General features: G+C 36.7%; 1 protein-coding gene across 1 annotated transcript; it reads right to left on the bottom strand.

Annotated features, from left to right (window-relative positions):
• Positions 1-2,486: 2,486 nt before the first annotated feature.
• On the bottom strand, positions 2,487-13,355 carry LOC116296729 (PHD finger protein 10). Its single transcript, XM_031704799.2, has 17 exons — positions 13,242-13,355; positions 12,579-12,827; positions 11,791-12,160; positions 10,799-10,882; positions 10,225-10,292; positions 10,066-10,131; positions 9,343-9,471; positions 8,797-8,906; positions 8,061-8,178; positions 7,096-7,245; positions 6,423-6,531; positions 5,913-6,025; positions 5,507-5,582; positions 4,769-4,857; positions 4,213-4,277; positions 3,608-3,717; positions 2,487-3,032 (listed from the first exon to the last, which is right to left on the bottom strand). The coding sequence occupies exons 1-17, from the start codon at positions 13,251-13,253 to the stop codon at positions 2,884-2,886; spliced, it is 2,067 nt and encodes a 688-aa protein (XP_031560659.1). The 5' UTR covers positions 13,254-13,355; the 3' UTR covers positions 2,487-2,883.
• Between the last annotated feature and the right edge of the window lie 591 nt (positions 13,356-13,946).

The raw sequence follows: 13,946 nt of genomic DNA, 5'->3' as shown, positions 1-13,946 counted from the left end.
AGAGTATCCTTGACCATATTTAAGAGAATCCATGTTTTAAATGACCGTATTTAAGAGTAGTATCCTTGACCATATTTAAGAGAATCCATGTTTTAAATGACCGGATTTAAGAGTATCCTTGACCATATTTAAGAGAATCCATGTTTTAAATGACCGTATTTAAGAGTAGTATCCTTGACCATATTTAAGAGAATCCATGTTTTAAATGACCGTATTTAAGAGTAGTATCCTTGACCATATTTAAGAGAATCCATGTTTTAAATGACTGCATTTAAGAGTATCCTTGACCATATTTAAGAGAATCCATGTTTTAAATGACCGCATTTAAGAGTATCCTTGACCATATTTAAGAGAATCCATGTTTTAAATGACCGTATTTAAGAGTAGTATCTTTGACCATATTTAAGAGAATCCATATTTTAAGTGACCTCATTTAAGAGTATCCTTGACGGCATATTTAAGAGAATCCTTTTTTTAAATGACCGTATTTAAGAGAAGCCATAGCTTCTAATTAAAGTCTTTTCTTTAACAAGACGCAGGCGTTCACTGGGTTGCCTGTATCATACACAGAGGCCTCGTTGCAATGTTAGTCAAAAGATAATGGGATGGTTCACAGAAAAGAATGATCTCGTTTAACTTGTCTAAGACGATCTTCTCCCTTAAGGTGTTCTCTACATGATACTAAGATATTTACAGGTTCTGCCCTTTCTTAGGCCATAAAATGAACAGTTTTGCGTTATGTATGTCACACTACTTGTGAATTTGATCTTGACGCAACAAGATCCAAAATCCCAATGTTCTCTGTCAAAATCACCAAAATAGTGCAATAGTAGCCAGAAGTCTTCACGGCACCACCCAATAGTCCTTTGCGGGCATATGATGATCCAAATGCAGTAAATGTTTCTTGTTAGTAAACTTTGCCAAGAAAGATAGGAGAAAGCATAGGTCTACTTTTCGCGGATCGATATTGCTTATGACTGATAACGTCTGATCGAACTTATACAGGCTCATAAGCAACCGAATTGGAATAAATATTTTTTTCACTTAAAAAATTGCCTTATATATTGTTAAAGATTTAAATCTAATAAAACATGGATTAAAAAAAAGAAAAAATTTATGTGGATAAGACGGGATTCGAACCCACCAAAAGAAATTTTTAAAAAAGCGATTCCACTTTGCCATACCCCCGAGACATCCGCAGAGCTGAGGCGGCGTATGGACTTCGGACCTGACGGCGATTAAATCCTTCTGCCCTTGGGTGTACGAATTACGCAAGAAAATGTTCTAGCCAAAGCATCAGGGGAGAGACCAGCCGGCCCCCAGACCATATCGGCTAATCCCTTGCATCTCTGCCACGCACGGAATCGGTTGAAAGTATAATGTTAAAAAGTCTAGTCTATTCGGCGCATTGTTTTCACGGCTATTGTTATGCTGATTCACCTGGAACCGTGGTCCAGTGGATAAATCGTTGTCGTTCAAGACACTGAGTCAAGCTCGTCTGAGGAGGGTTAGCACTTGGATGGGTGACCTAAACATTATACCTACTCACGCTTTTGCTCCTTTTTTACCGTTTTTTCTTTTTCTTTTTTTTTTTTTCCCTTTTTTTCCAACACAATAGAATATAGGATAGTGAAACTTTCTATTTTTGAGTAACCTATTCCTGTCTACCCAAATCCTCCAGGGGAGGGAGAAAGAGAAGTTGGTGAAGGAGAGGAGTCTTTTCCTTATGGTGAAGACGGGTTTCGTTACTCCAAAGGAGGGAGAGGGAGAAGTTGGCGAAGATAGAGAATGTGCTGAAGAGGCTGCAAAGAAAGACGAATTGTAATTCTCATCAACAAATCCTTTCTCCATTCCCTTTAATACTTACGCTAGCTTAGAAAACCTTCCCTTACATTTACAAGAAATCAAATCTAATCCACGAAGTTAACATTCTTAGAACAAACCTTAACGTGGCCACATCTGGAAGGGGTGCACATTTTATAATCAGGACATTAATTACAAACGCTAGCACCAATGATACAGTAGATATCAGCTCATTTAGAGGGTTGCGCATCCCTCGCTGCTTTTCCCCTAGATCCACCCCTGAGGACGTCACCCCCGAGCTATTCGAGAGTTTTAGATTCACGTTCACGGCAAACGTGAAACGTCAGTTGACCATTAAAAAATTCTTTTAAATTACTGAAAAAGAATCGCAAAAAAGTCCAAGTAGTAGAAAAACAAAAGAGTATTTGCGCTTGGTGAGAAGGTTTGTAAAAGGTAAAGTAAAATACAGGAAAACTATGAAAACGTGGTCACGTTTGCCGTTTGCGGGGAGGAAAAAAAGTCGATCTAAAACTCTCTATTAGTTCTGGTCAGAGTCCTAACACTCAAATGGATGATAGAAGTAAGCTTTTCTATTGCATTTCCATCAACAGTTGAAACTCAACAAAAACTTACATAAATGTTTTTTAATGTTTCTAATCTTTAGATGTTTAGATACTTCTTACAAAGAGTGATAAGCAGCTGAATTAAAAATAGCGTATGTCTGTATTATAATACATTTTGTTTGTTTTGAAAACCTACAACAGTCTTAAAAATAAAACAATAATAAAAGCAGTTTTTTAAATTGTTGCTGGTTCAAATAGTTCAAACTTCCTTAATTTCAGCAAATTGAATGATTTATGGTGGAAAGGATAAAAGTTTTATAATTTTTTCTGTCAGTGAAATTTCTGTTACAAAGCCTATTGTTAAGCCTAAGTTGCACTTGTGGAAAATCAACCTCAATAAACGAAAAAGGAGATTTCCCTAAACTACAAGTTAGGTTAATTCATTGGTTAAAGGTGTCCAAACGATGCCCCTCAAGAAAGAAGATGAAGATGAATTTTTTGTCTTCTTCTAGCTGGTTTAATCATCCTGACTAACTTCATGGTCACGGTTTTTCCTGGCAAATGAATCCATGCGTTCTTCTTTTTCCCCTCGGCATAAAATGCATCTATACTTTGTCTTTTCCTTTGATAGTTCTGCATAACTTTTATCATCTATGTCATCACAATCTGAGGGCAAAAATAATTGAAAATGAGGAAAATATTCAAAATTTAGCTTCGAGGGGTAACTGGTCACAATGACCCCTCTCCATCTAGCCCCTAACCATCACGCCCCTTCCCAATCTAGCCACCATTCATCATGCTCCCTGATTTGTATGTGTTATATTTAAATAAATGATGTTTGGGGACTAGATGGAGAGGAGGCATGATGACTGTAAACAGGGTTGATGTGATACAGGGTATGTGGATTGAGAGATTTAAAACAACTCCTTTAGTAGGGCTCCTCCCTTTTGCGAACCACATTTTTGTGTGCCCTAACCCGTAGAATTAAAAAACATTAATGTAAATGAGATGTAATTATGAGATGATTCCCTTTAGTTTTATCATGGCGTTTATCTCCAAAATGTTACCAGAAAAAAATACTAGCCCACCCCCCTAAACAAAAATATGAACATCACCACCTCCCAGCCATTAACAGATTCTTAGTAAATTGAAATAAAAGACCTTCTATTTTGATAATACAGTTCATGTACCTCAGATACAGAACATCATAAGCAGGTTTATTTCATATGACATTATCTTACCGGTATGTACCCATCGATCACACTCATCACAGCAAACCATGGGAAGGTCTGACTCATCATTACGATAAACTTTTAGACATACTGGACAGAAGTTACCACTCCTGAACAACCTGTCGTCAGTAGAATAAAAAATGAAACAATTAAACCTTTTAAGTTAACATGTCAGTTTCAAAGGGCACTGAAAGTGTTCTATAAAACATTCAGGGGCAGATCCAGGGGGTGTCCTTTGGTTCATTGGACACCCCCACCCCCCTCCCCCCTCCCCCAAGCAGCCTGGGTTTTTTGGTACATATGTCTTTTTCATTTATTTATGATTTCTGTATCTTGAATCTTTAGTCTGACTCAAGATTAAATCGCATAAGATTAAATCTAAAACTAAATCTAAGAAAAAATTAAATATGTCAGATCAGGATTATTGATGATGTCGCTATATTGTCACTTTTTTTCATTTTGGACACCCTCCTGCAAATTTCTGGATCTGCCCCTGACGATGGATAATAAATGAGTGGTGATAAAGGCCTGCAGATGAGGGTACGATATTGTGTGAATAAATCATTAGTCATTCCACTCATTATTGTAAGTAGAAATATTGCGCATGTACCAACCTGGAGCAAGGTGAACATAGTGTCTGTAGAAACTGAGGCTCGGATTTATCTCTTGGTTTGGTATACTGAGAATAACAAATAGTAATAATATTGGAGTATAAGTACATGGGGATTGATTTGATTAAAGGTGCTATATATTATTTTGTCCATTAAATTCTCGATAACACAAAACGATTTTGTTCTTAAACGTGTGCTCAAACATAACTGTTTGTGAAAGTACAGCAATCCCCCACAATGTGGTGGCACCCACCTACAGTAGGTGGAGAGGGGTAAAGTGAAAGCAAAGCAGGGACACTTTCTAATGGAGTAGACCAGGAGTAGGACCGAGGGCTGTCAATGCACAGTTCAAATTCCAATCATTATGACAATAGGAGACTATGGAGCCCTCTGTAGTCTTATGCATACTAGACTGTTACTGTATATTTCTGAAACTAGCCCCCTCACCCTATTCACTTTTAGGGTGTGCCATGATTCATCGAAAGGGTATACAGAAATGACAACCATTAACAGTTGTTATACGTAATGCTTAGTGGAATCAACTAGTCTTCTCACTTACCTCACTTTTCCACCTGGAATTAGGGCCTTCACCTGGAGTGCGACGAAGACAAGAAGCACACACTCCACACAGCTCACATGTCCATCGTCCTGTCAGAAAGTGGAAAACAATGAGAATGAAAAAAATGTGGAAAACAATGAGAAAAAAGAATCCTTACTAAGTAGTGAGAGCCAACCTGTACCATTTGCAACAAGTTTCATGTTTGGTTTAACAAACAATACATAGGATTAAAATGACAATGGATTGGTCTTCCAAACAATTAAACAAAACCTAACCTAACAAAAGAGGTACTTTATTATGTGGCACAGGGCTTTAAATAACGGCCAGACATTGGACAATGTCCAGCTACAACTGGGACTTGTCTGGTCCAATTTTTGCCTTGCTGGTCATTTTGACCAGTAACGTTTAGCCATAAATGAGGTATGACTAAGCTAAAACTAATTTGGCCAGTCATCATGCCCTGGGGCAATAAGCCATTTGCATTAAACAGTCAATAATTGATGATATATCACTTTGATAACAAATCATTTCAGCCTAAAGTCCCTTGAAATTGGAAATATTGTATGGGGGGGGGGGGGGGGGGGGGGGGAGGGGAAGTGGTATGGCATTAGTAACCCTGCCAAAGTTGTCCAAGGTTTTTGGCATCCAGTAACATTGGATTGATTATGTCCTTCTATTTAATGGCCTATCAAAATGCAGGTTTGATTGTTACTGTAGTACCCTAGAGGAATAACATACCAACGGGAATCTGCTTTAGACCAACACAGAAGCTGTGATATCCTCTATCACACTCATCACAGAATAACATCTTATCCTGTAAACCACAAAAAAGAAACTTAAATACAGGAAGAATGGATAATTAATATCAAATATTAAGGATATATGTTGTTAGGAGCTGATTGTTACCCTGTTTATATAAGAGAACATGCAAAATTATCTACTACAGCAACATGCCTTAAATTATGACCACCAATATTGTATTTCCATACTTTTTTCTTGGCCATCATTCAATCAGCATTGCAGGATTGTCTTAACTGATCTCAGATCTGAAATCTGAGTGAAGACAGCAAGACAAAAATATGCGAACACATTATCAGTTGTGAGCTTCATTTTGATTTTTTAGGGACTAGTTTGCATTTCTGACCTCATCAAAAGGATCGCGGCATTGGGTACATGTCTTACACTCCATGCATTGCCATGGGTAGGTAATGATGACCTTCACCAACTGTGGACTCATGTCAAGGCAAGATGGGTGACCTGTGCAGAGGAAAACAGAAACAAATACATACATTTAGGTGGTGTTTCCTCATTATACACTGTAGACCGTCTAAATAAGAACCTTGAATAGAGTACACAGAATTCATAGAACCCCTTCAATCAATATTGCAAGGGATTGCCTAGCAAACTCTACTCTCACGAGATTGCCAAGGAAAGGAATCAAGCCCCAGAAAGGAAAGTCAACTACATGTATAAATCACGCTCTTAACATATAATAATTTGTTTATTACACATTTAGGGTCAATACAAATTAACAAAACTCACGATTTCCAGTTTACCGTGAAGTGATTTTATATCACTTCACTGATATGGTTCTTATGCAGGGGTTTATTACACTAATATTGAACCTAAATGTGTAATAAATCTGATTACTTACCACTGTTCTCACACTGTGAGCAGTGAATAAGCTCTTCCATGAAGCCTTTCTTGTTGGATTCACTTCCCTTTAGACATATACCACAGAGTGCATCTGGTCTGTGTGGTGGCTGAAATAATTCAATCATCACAGTTATATCCAATAAAAGTTAGCCGTTTAATCCCTGTTGTGACCTTGAACATGACCCTGAAACAACCTCTGGGCTGATCACAGTCAGGGCAAGCGCAATTAATCCAGTCCAAGGCTCACTTTTCACTCTGACAAGTTGAAAAATCACCGGACTGGTCTAAGGTAGAATTGGAATTTGGAATTTTTTTACAGTTGGTTTTACAGAAGGAGGAAAACCAGAGAACCCAGAGATACCCCTAATTAAGGTAGACACCTAACAAACTTGATTTCCATAAAAGATGTGAATAAATAAAGGACTGTTTCAAACTCAGGACCATGTTCCTTTGTATTTGTGGGCAGAGTTATACATGTTTGTCACCCAAAACACAATGTGATGTCTTAGAGGATTAGAGGATTAAAATATTTTATTCAGTCCAAAATCTCCCTCAATCTTTTCTTCTTATTGCAGTTCTTTGATTGATGGTCATTGAAATGCTAGTTCGTGAACGAGACATCAAACTTTGCGGGTCGCAATTGCGGTCGCACTTGCGGGTCACTCTCTTACCTTGTAACCAAGTGCTCTTCTCTTTGCTGGTGGTTCACTGACTTCTTCCTCTTCTTCTTCATTCATTTCTTCATCATCACTAGCCTTGCTATCACTGCTGTCATCATCATCACTGTCATCATCTCCAGATGATGATGAGGATGATGATCCCTAAAATGTCAATACGAAGTTATAAAATTATGATGGGCCAAGGTTTATAAAAGAAAACTAAAAAAAAGGAAAAGCAAGTAAACCAAAATACTAACAAAGATAACTGGATTTTACTGAAAACTGCAGTCCAAAAACTGTCAAATCAAGACTTGGAGGAAACCGAAGTCAAAGATAAACTTTTCAGCAAAACTGCATCAAAAATTGTCAGAAACCGCAAATCCCAATGTCCCCTTCAAATCAAGGTGGTGTCAGTAGTACTAGGGCATTTGCCTCTCACCTTAATGGCCTCAGATTTGATTCCTGGACTCAGCATCACAGGTGAGCAGGAATCAAGGGTGGTGTGGTGGTAGTGCACTAGTCTGGGTTCTTAGGTTTGATTTTTAGTATCAATTGTGAAAGAATGAAGGAATAAATGAATGAATGAATGGATGGACGAATGAATGATTCATAATTTATATTGTGCACTATTTCTATATGGATATAATCAAAGGGGCTTTACATTGAGTTGTGAATTTCAGATTGGTTTTAAAATGTAATTTACAAACACGAGAGGTGGTTAGTATGAGGTGTAGGCATTGAGGATGGTCACTGTCAGGGTTTCTTTACGTCCTCAGTGGGTTTTTTACGTCCCTTTGATATTGGTTTTCAATATTGGTGAGTGTGCTGGATCAAGCCCAAACTATCTGTCATTCCCTTGAGTACCTTTTCTTTGTTTAATAGTTGTGCATGAGAAGACACATGAATATGGATATAACTCAAACAAAGAATCATAATCTCAGGAGAGTGACACACGGTCTGAAATGGGGGACACATACCCCTGAACTGTCTGAAGAACCTCCAGTCAATGAGCTTCTTGAATCAAACATTTGATTGTGTCTGGAGCTGTCAATCACTGTACCAAGTGGAAAACTTCTCAGCATGGATGGAGAATAACTAAAAATAAACAACAATGATACATTGAACTGTGTACAGTGTAGTCGCTGAAAATAGTCACACAACAGTGCATAGGACTCCATCTATGTGATTTTACTCTCCAAAGCCTTTGATTTTATGTAGAAAATATAATCTCCTTAGACACTCCCAAAGAAAGAAAATGAACCATGTATGGATGGTTATATACTACAGTAGTTAGTCTGCATATATCCAGGCATTCCTTGTGGAATCAGGGAAGATTGGGGCTACTCAGGCTGTACATCTATTTTAATAAATGTTGACTGTTGAAGAACTGAAATCTGAGGGTGAGTACTGTAACATGCTTCAAACTTTGATATATGTATTCACAGCTGAGCAACATAGTTTTCTTTTAGATTGGAATATGAGGCATGTATTTTGAGTTAGAAATATGATTTTTTATATTTTATTCAGAAAACATAAAAGCACAAACATTATATTTCGTCTCTGATCTCGGACCGATGATGTTTTTTGAAATACTGTAGGTGTATACCAGTAGATAAATTTTGAAAACAACACATACATGTAAATGACCTCTATTTGACCAATGTTTGATCTTCTCAAATGACCAGATGACTGGTAATACAGATCATAACCAACCTTTTGTAAAATTCCTGGAACTGTCCTGGTAGTAAGGCCACAGGGTACTTGCTTGGAACGGTCATGTGATTGGGCAGTTTGGATGTCTTGTTCACAGGATAATGGATAATCTGAATTTCAGACAAATTTTAAATTAACATAGTTTAAAAACCTCATGAATGATTCATAAGCCTTTGGTCCAATAGGCCCTTTCACAGTTCCCAGCACAATCTTGAAAGGTAGTCGTGCCTTTGCATTGAAGGAGGGCGAACAGTGAACTTGCAATGATAGAGACCTTTTTTAACACCTTTGGACAATAATTATTCACAGGTCTCTATCATTACAAGCTCACCGTTTGTCTCGCTTCAATGAAAAGGCAGAGCTACCTTTCAAGATGGTGCTGGGAACTGTGAAAGGGACTACTGGAGTGAACATACACATACACATACACATCACCTGCATGTACCTTAATACCCAATAAAGTCCTTTTCATTAGTATTCAAACGATAATGACAAACCCCAAAAAGTAATAGCAACTAGAAACAGTTAGTCTCAGTTAATATTAACCTGTGTCTGCATATCAAAATATGAGCATCTCTCTTCTCTCCTCTGTAGTGCTAACTGAGCATTAAACTCTACGGCATCTTTGAGTGCTCTTTTAAGAGGATTAGGAATCTTCTTGCTTTCTTTGACGGTCTAAAGAAAATCAAGAAATTAAGTTAAGGTGCATTTAATCATGTATCCAAAATATAAGTTTGAATGAAACATTTACAACTCAACATGCAAAAGTATTACCACATTTAATGCATTTATGCACAAGCTTTTGTACATTAAACTGGCACTTTTTGATGCGAAGCTGGCCTGAAGAAGACTGATGAAGTATGGTTGAAAAGTAGTTCAAAACAACATTTGCAAAGTATCCCCAAAGAAATGAGCAAAAGAAATGAAGCTGGCTGATTTTATCAAATAAGGCATGTAAATGCTTGTTTGGAAGCAAAAAGCCAGTGCATAGAAGTATACGAATACATACAGACTGTAGAAGTATGCAAATATATTAAATGTGGTCATTAACTTTTGAGTGCTGTGCTGTAAATATTGAGAGGTTATGGAACATTTGTCATTACCCAAAGGGGTGGAGTTATTTAGGGTGGGCATGGAGTAGGGGTCATTGAACAGTACAGTACACCTACACTCAATTTTCTCAGATTCACATTTCTTCCATGCTATTGGCACTTTCGGTGTACCGTGTTGTGGAAAAGCTGTTCTAGGTCTGCGTTAATTTAAACTAACCTTTTCATCTTCAATCTTTTTGAGAAGATTATATTTTTCTCTTTTGTGAGCCAACTGAAGAAAATCCTAAATAAAAAAAATAAAGTTATAATAAATGATTTAATTGCTGCAATAAGTTAACTTTGAAGTACAGTAAACACTAAAAAGAGATCAGTTTACCTGGTACTTATTAGGATAATGTTCATTGACAAGAAGAGTAGCATCATCAGTTTTGACAGCCAACAAATCTGTGGTAAATAATTAGATTAAAATCAGAACAAACAATACATTGAATAACATTTCCATATGAATTTACCAAGGTGCCAGTTAGCCATGCCCTGACCTTGATCGGTGCAGAGGTCATTTCAAAGGTTAGATCTGTGGGTTAGCCATGCCCTGACCTTGATTGGCGCAGAGGTCGTTTCAAAGGTTGGATCTGTGGGTTAACCATGCCCTGACCTTGATCAGCCCAGAGATTGTTTCAGGGTTCAGTCTGTGAGTTAGCCGTGCCCTGACTTAGATCAGCCCAGAGGCTGTTTCAGGGTTCAATCTATGAATTAGCCATTCCCTGACTTAGATCAGCCCAGAGGTCATTTCAGGGTTGGATCTATGGGTTAGCCATTCCCTGACCTTGATTGGCGCAGAGGTCATTTCAAAGGTTGGATCTGTGGGTTAGCCATGCCCTGACTTTGATTAGCCCAGAGGTCATTTTAACTGTCAACTGAAATAAAGTCACAATTCAATAATACAATACCTATATTTTGTTGGCCATCACTAATAATCTTCTTTTCCTTCAGAAAATTTTTTTCTTCTTCTTCTAGAGTATGAAATTCTAGATCTGGAAATAGAAAAATTAACAAAATTAAAACCATACAGTACATGCATGTAAAGCAATGAAAAAAAAATTATTTATTAGTATTAAAAGCATTACTAGTTACATGTATGTAGGACTTGAAGACTGGTACACCTGTTTCAAAAAAAATTGTCTAAGTTCCAGGAGCATGCAGTATGAATGGCTATATTACATTTTCATTTTGTTTTGCTGACAAGCTGTTCCAGACTATGGGAACCCCCCTGGATGGATATTCTTTGATGTGATGAAGAGTTAATAGACGGTTTTTGAATTTGTCAAATTTCTATGTGTTCCTTGATTACATACTCATTTACTCATCAGGGTTAACCTTATTTCAGTGTCTAAATATTCACAAAATAAACCAACGGTAAAGTAAAGAATGCACAACTTCAACAATACAAACACTTTGAAATTTCACAGATGTTTAATGGAACATGTGAATATTCTTTACAAAATCGAGGTACACCTGAGCAACCCAGAACTCAAAACTAGAGTATTGTTTTGTAGGGGATTTGAACTGTTCGCTATAAAAAACCCATCAACCATTATCTAGCTGGAATAATGAGTTTTAATTCTTATTTAATATTCTCATCATGAATGACAAGGATAATTAAAGGCTGAGATATTAGGAGGTTAAGGTTTAGATACTATATCGGGGGATCACAAATTTCATTTTAGGTTCAACCTAAATACAGTATGATTACATTGTTTTTTATCAAAAAATTATATAATGTATACATGAAATTTGATTAAATTACACTTGGTTGCAGTCGGCAAAGCCATGTTAAACAATTGATATCACTTATCTGCTTACAGTAGTACAAATAATTCTAACTAAGAATTAAAGACCCATCATGGCTAACCATTAATATTCAGTTTAAATATATAAATACCTTGGTGTTTGGCTTGTATTGAGACCCCAAGGAAATCACTAAGTTGCTGTTCCAATAAATAATATTCTCCAGTGTCATCTTGCGGCCATCGATATTCATAAAGTTTGTCCAAAACTGCTTGAAGAATTTCTAAATAGCTGATACTTGGTTTCTTTTTTGGTGTAGGTTGGACTGTTTCAACTGGTTCTTGACTTGATGCTGGTTCTTTTTCTGTTGTTTTGGCTGCTTGGGGACTCGGCGTTTGAGGCTTGGTTTCTGGTATTTCTTCTTTTTCTTTTTTATCTTTTTTAGGTGTTTTAGGTGCTTTGTTTTCTTTTTTGTCCTTCTTGGCACCTTTTTCTTTCTTTTCTTTTACTGCATCTTTCTTTTTCTATACGAGTTAAATCAAATGCTTTAATAGGTCAGGTATTTAATATTTTTGTCCACCACCCCACCTACCTTGGTTGAGTAGTTCAGTTAATTTAGAGGTGCTTACCAATTATTTATTATAATAATACTTTACAAAAATTTTTTTTTGGATTTTGGACAGAATGATAATGGTACAGGTATGGCCATCTTCAAAAAAAACATTAAAAAATTGTGGATAACTTCTGGAGGTTATCCTGAATTTCTGAATCAAATGATTTGAATGGAATTTCTCTTACTGAAATCTCAGTTTCAGTCCTTCTCTTACAGTCAAAGTTGATAAAATCCATCAGAATTTCCTTAATTTACCATCGAACCTCTGCACTCTTCATATGACCAGACCCTGTTGGTTATAATAGTAAAAGATGATGAATGATTGATACCTTAGGTTTCTTTTCAAACGGTACTGCCCTTCCTTCTGCAATAGCCAACGCAAGCTGTTCTTGCCACTTTTTACTTGGCCTGCCTCGAGGTCTTTTAATTGGAAAGGGTATTTTCACTGGTTCTTCTTTGTCTGGCTTGTCATTTGTTACAGGATTGCTTGCTTTAGCTTTCTCCTGCTCATTTTCTCCACTTTCATTGTCTTTATCTTTACTTTTTTCCACCTCACCTTTTGGCTTTGGTCCACGTTTCTTAATTTTCAAAACAATATCAAGAATTTAAACAAATATTAAGGCTATTAAGGGTTTCCTATCAAGGGATAGGAAATAAGCTTAACTATCTAATCATCTAAATACAATGGGCCTTTGACATTTCATCGACCCAGAAATATGAACACATCACGTTTTCGGGTGCTTGGCTTCGTCTAATTAAATTTCTAAAGATCTCTATGGGTATAGTTTAATTAAAGAAAGTCATAAACCCCGACGACTGGAAGTGATTATAGTAGAAGAAGCGGGGAAACAGATCTTAAAGGATACAATCCAATTCAAGCAGTTCTGACAAACATGTGTTTTTACTTTGGAAACATACTAAAACATTTAAAATCAACAGTACTAAAATAACACGAATAAAAATTGATAAACACAGAATAAACTTTACTATACCTTCCTAGGCATGTTTTTGGCGTCAAATGGTTTCCTTTCCGTCTATGAAAGTGTGAAAAGTGATTTCTTTCAAAACAACAAATAAAACATGACGCCGGCGGCCATATTGAATAGAAAGGCTTGGTTACTATGCAAAACCACAGGGAGACCAAGATACAATTCTACATTTAGATAAAGAGTACAAACACTAAAAGTGTGCAACACTTTGCACTATTTAGTAGTAAATAGTGCTAGTTAAACAATAGGAAACAATAGAATTAGCATAATTTAGCAGTATTTAGTGGTATTTATGTTACACACTTATAGTGTTTGTTCTCTATAAAGTGCTGAGTGCTTTGCTCGACTTTAGGTACAATTATTAGCTTCTGCTATTTCGTCCCAAATTTTCAACGAAAATCTATGAAAGGGCCGGTCATTTGTAGAGGGGGGCTCCCGTAGTTGTACAACTAGATCTGAGCACTGATGAAACAATAGAAAACATTAGACATTGCACACATACCTTAGTAGCAGACACTAATTCAATTTTTTCTTTTGTTTTATTTTGACTGTCAGTCGTTTGTTTCATGGGTTAAATTGGGCGTCGGTCACCTCATACACAATTAGATCATAGCTATTTGATGAAAATACCAAATTTTCACGAAAAAAGTCTCGGTAGTAATCATGTACACAATCACAAAAGAAAACATAGTTTTCCTTGATGGAGTT

Source organism: Actinia tenebrosa, unplaced genomic scaffold, assembly GCF_029948245.1.
Source record: "Actinia tenebrosa isolate PJP-AT-01 unplaced genomic scaffold, QUT_ActTen_1.0 PGA_scaffold4__44_contigs__length_22323623, whole genome shotgun sequence".
Classification (NCBI taxonomy): Eukaryota; Metazoa; Cnidaria; class Anthozoa; order Actiniaria; family Actiniidae; genus Actinia; species Actinia tenebrosa.
This window is presented reverse-complemented; position numbering and strand designations above follow the sequence as displayed.

Bases quoted from the DNA above. Each gene is read 5' to 3' on its own strand.
- LOC116296729 (XM_031704799.2), bottom strand. The intron at 8,179-8,796 runs GTTGGTTATGAT...GTTTATTTTTAG, and splicing joins TTCCAGGAATTTTACAAAAG to TTATTCTCCATCCATGCTGA. The intron at 4,278-4,768 runs GTAAGTGAGAAG...TGTTATTCTCAG, and splicing joins ATTCCAGGTGGAAAAGTGAG to TATACCAAACCAAGAGATAA.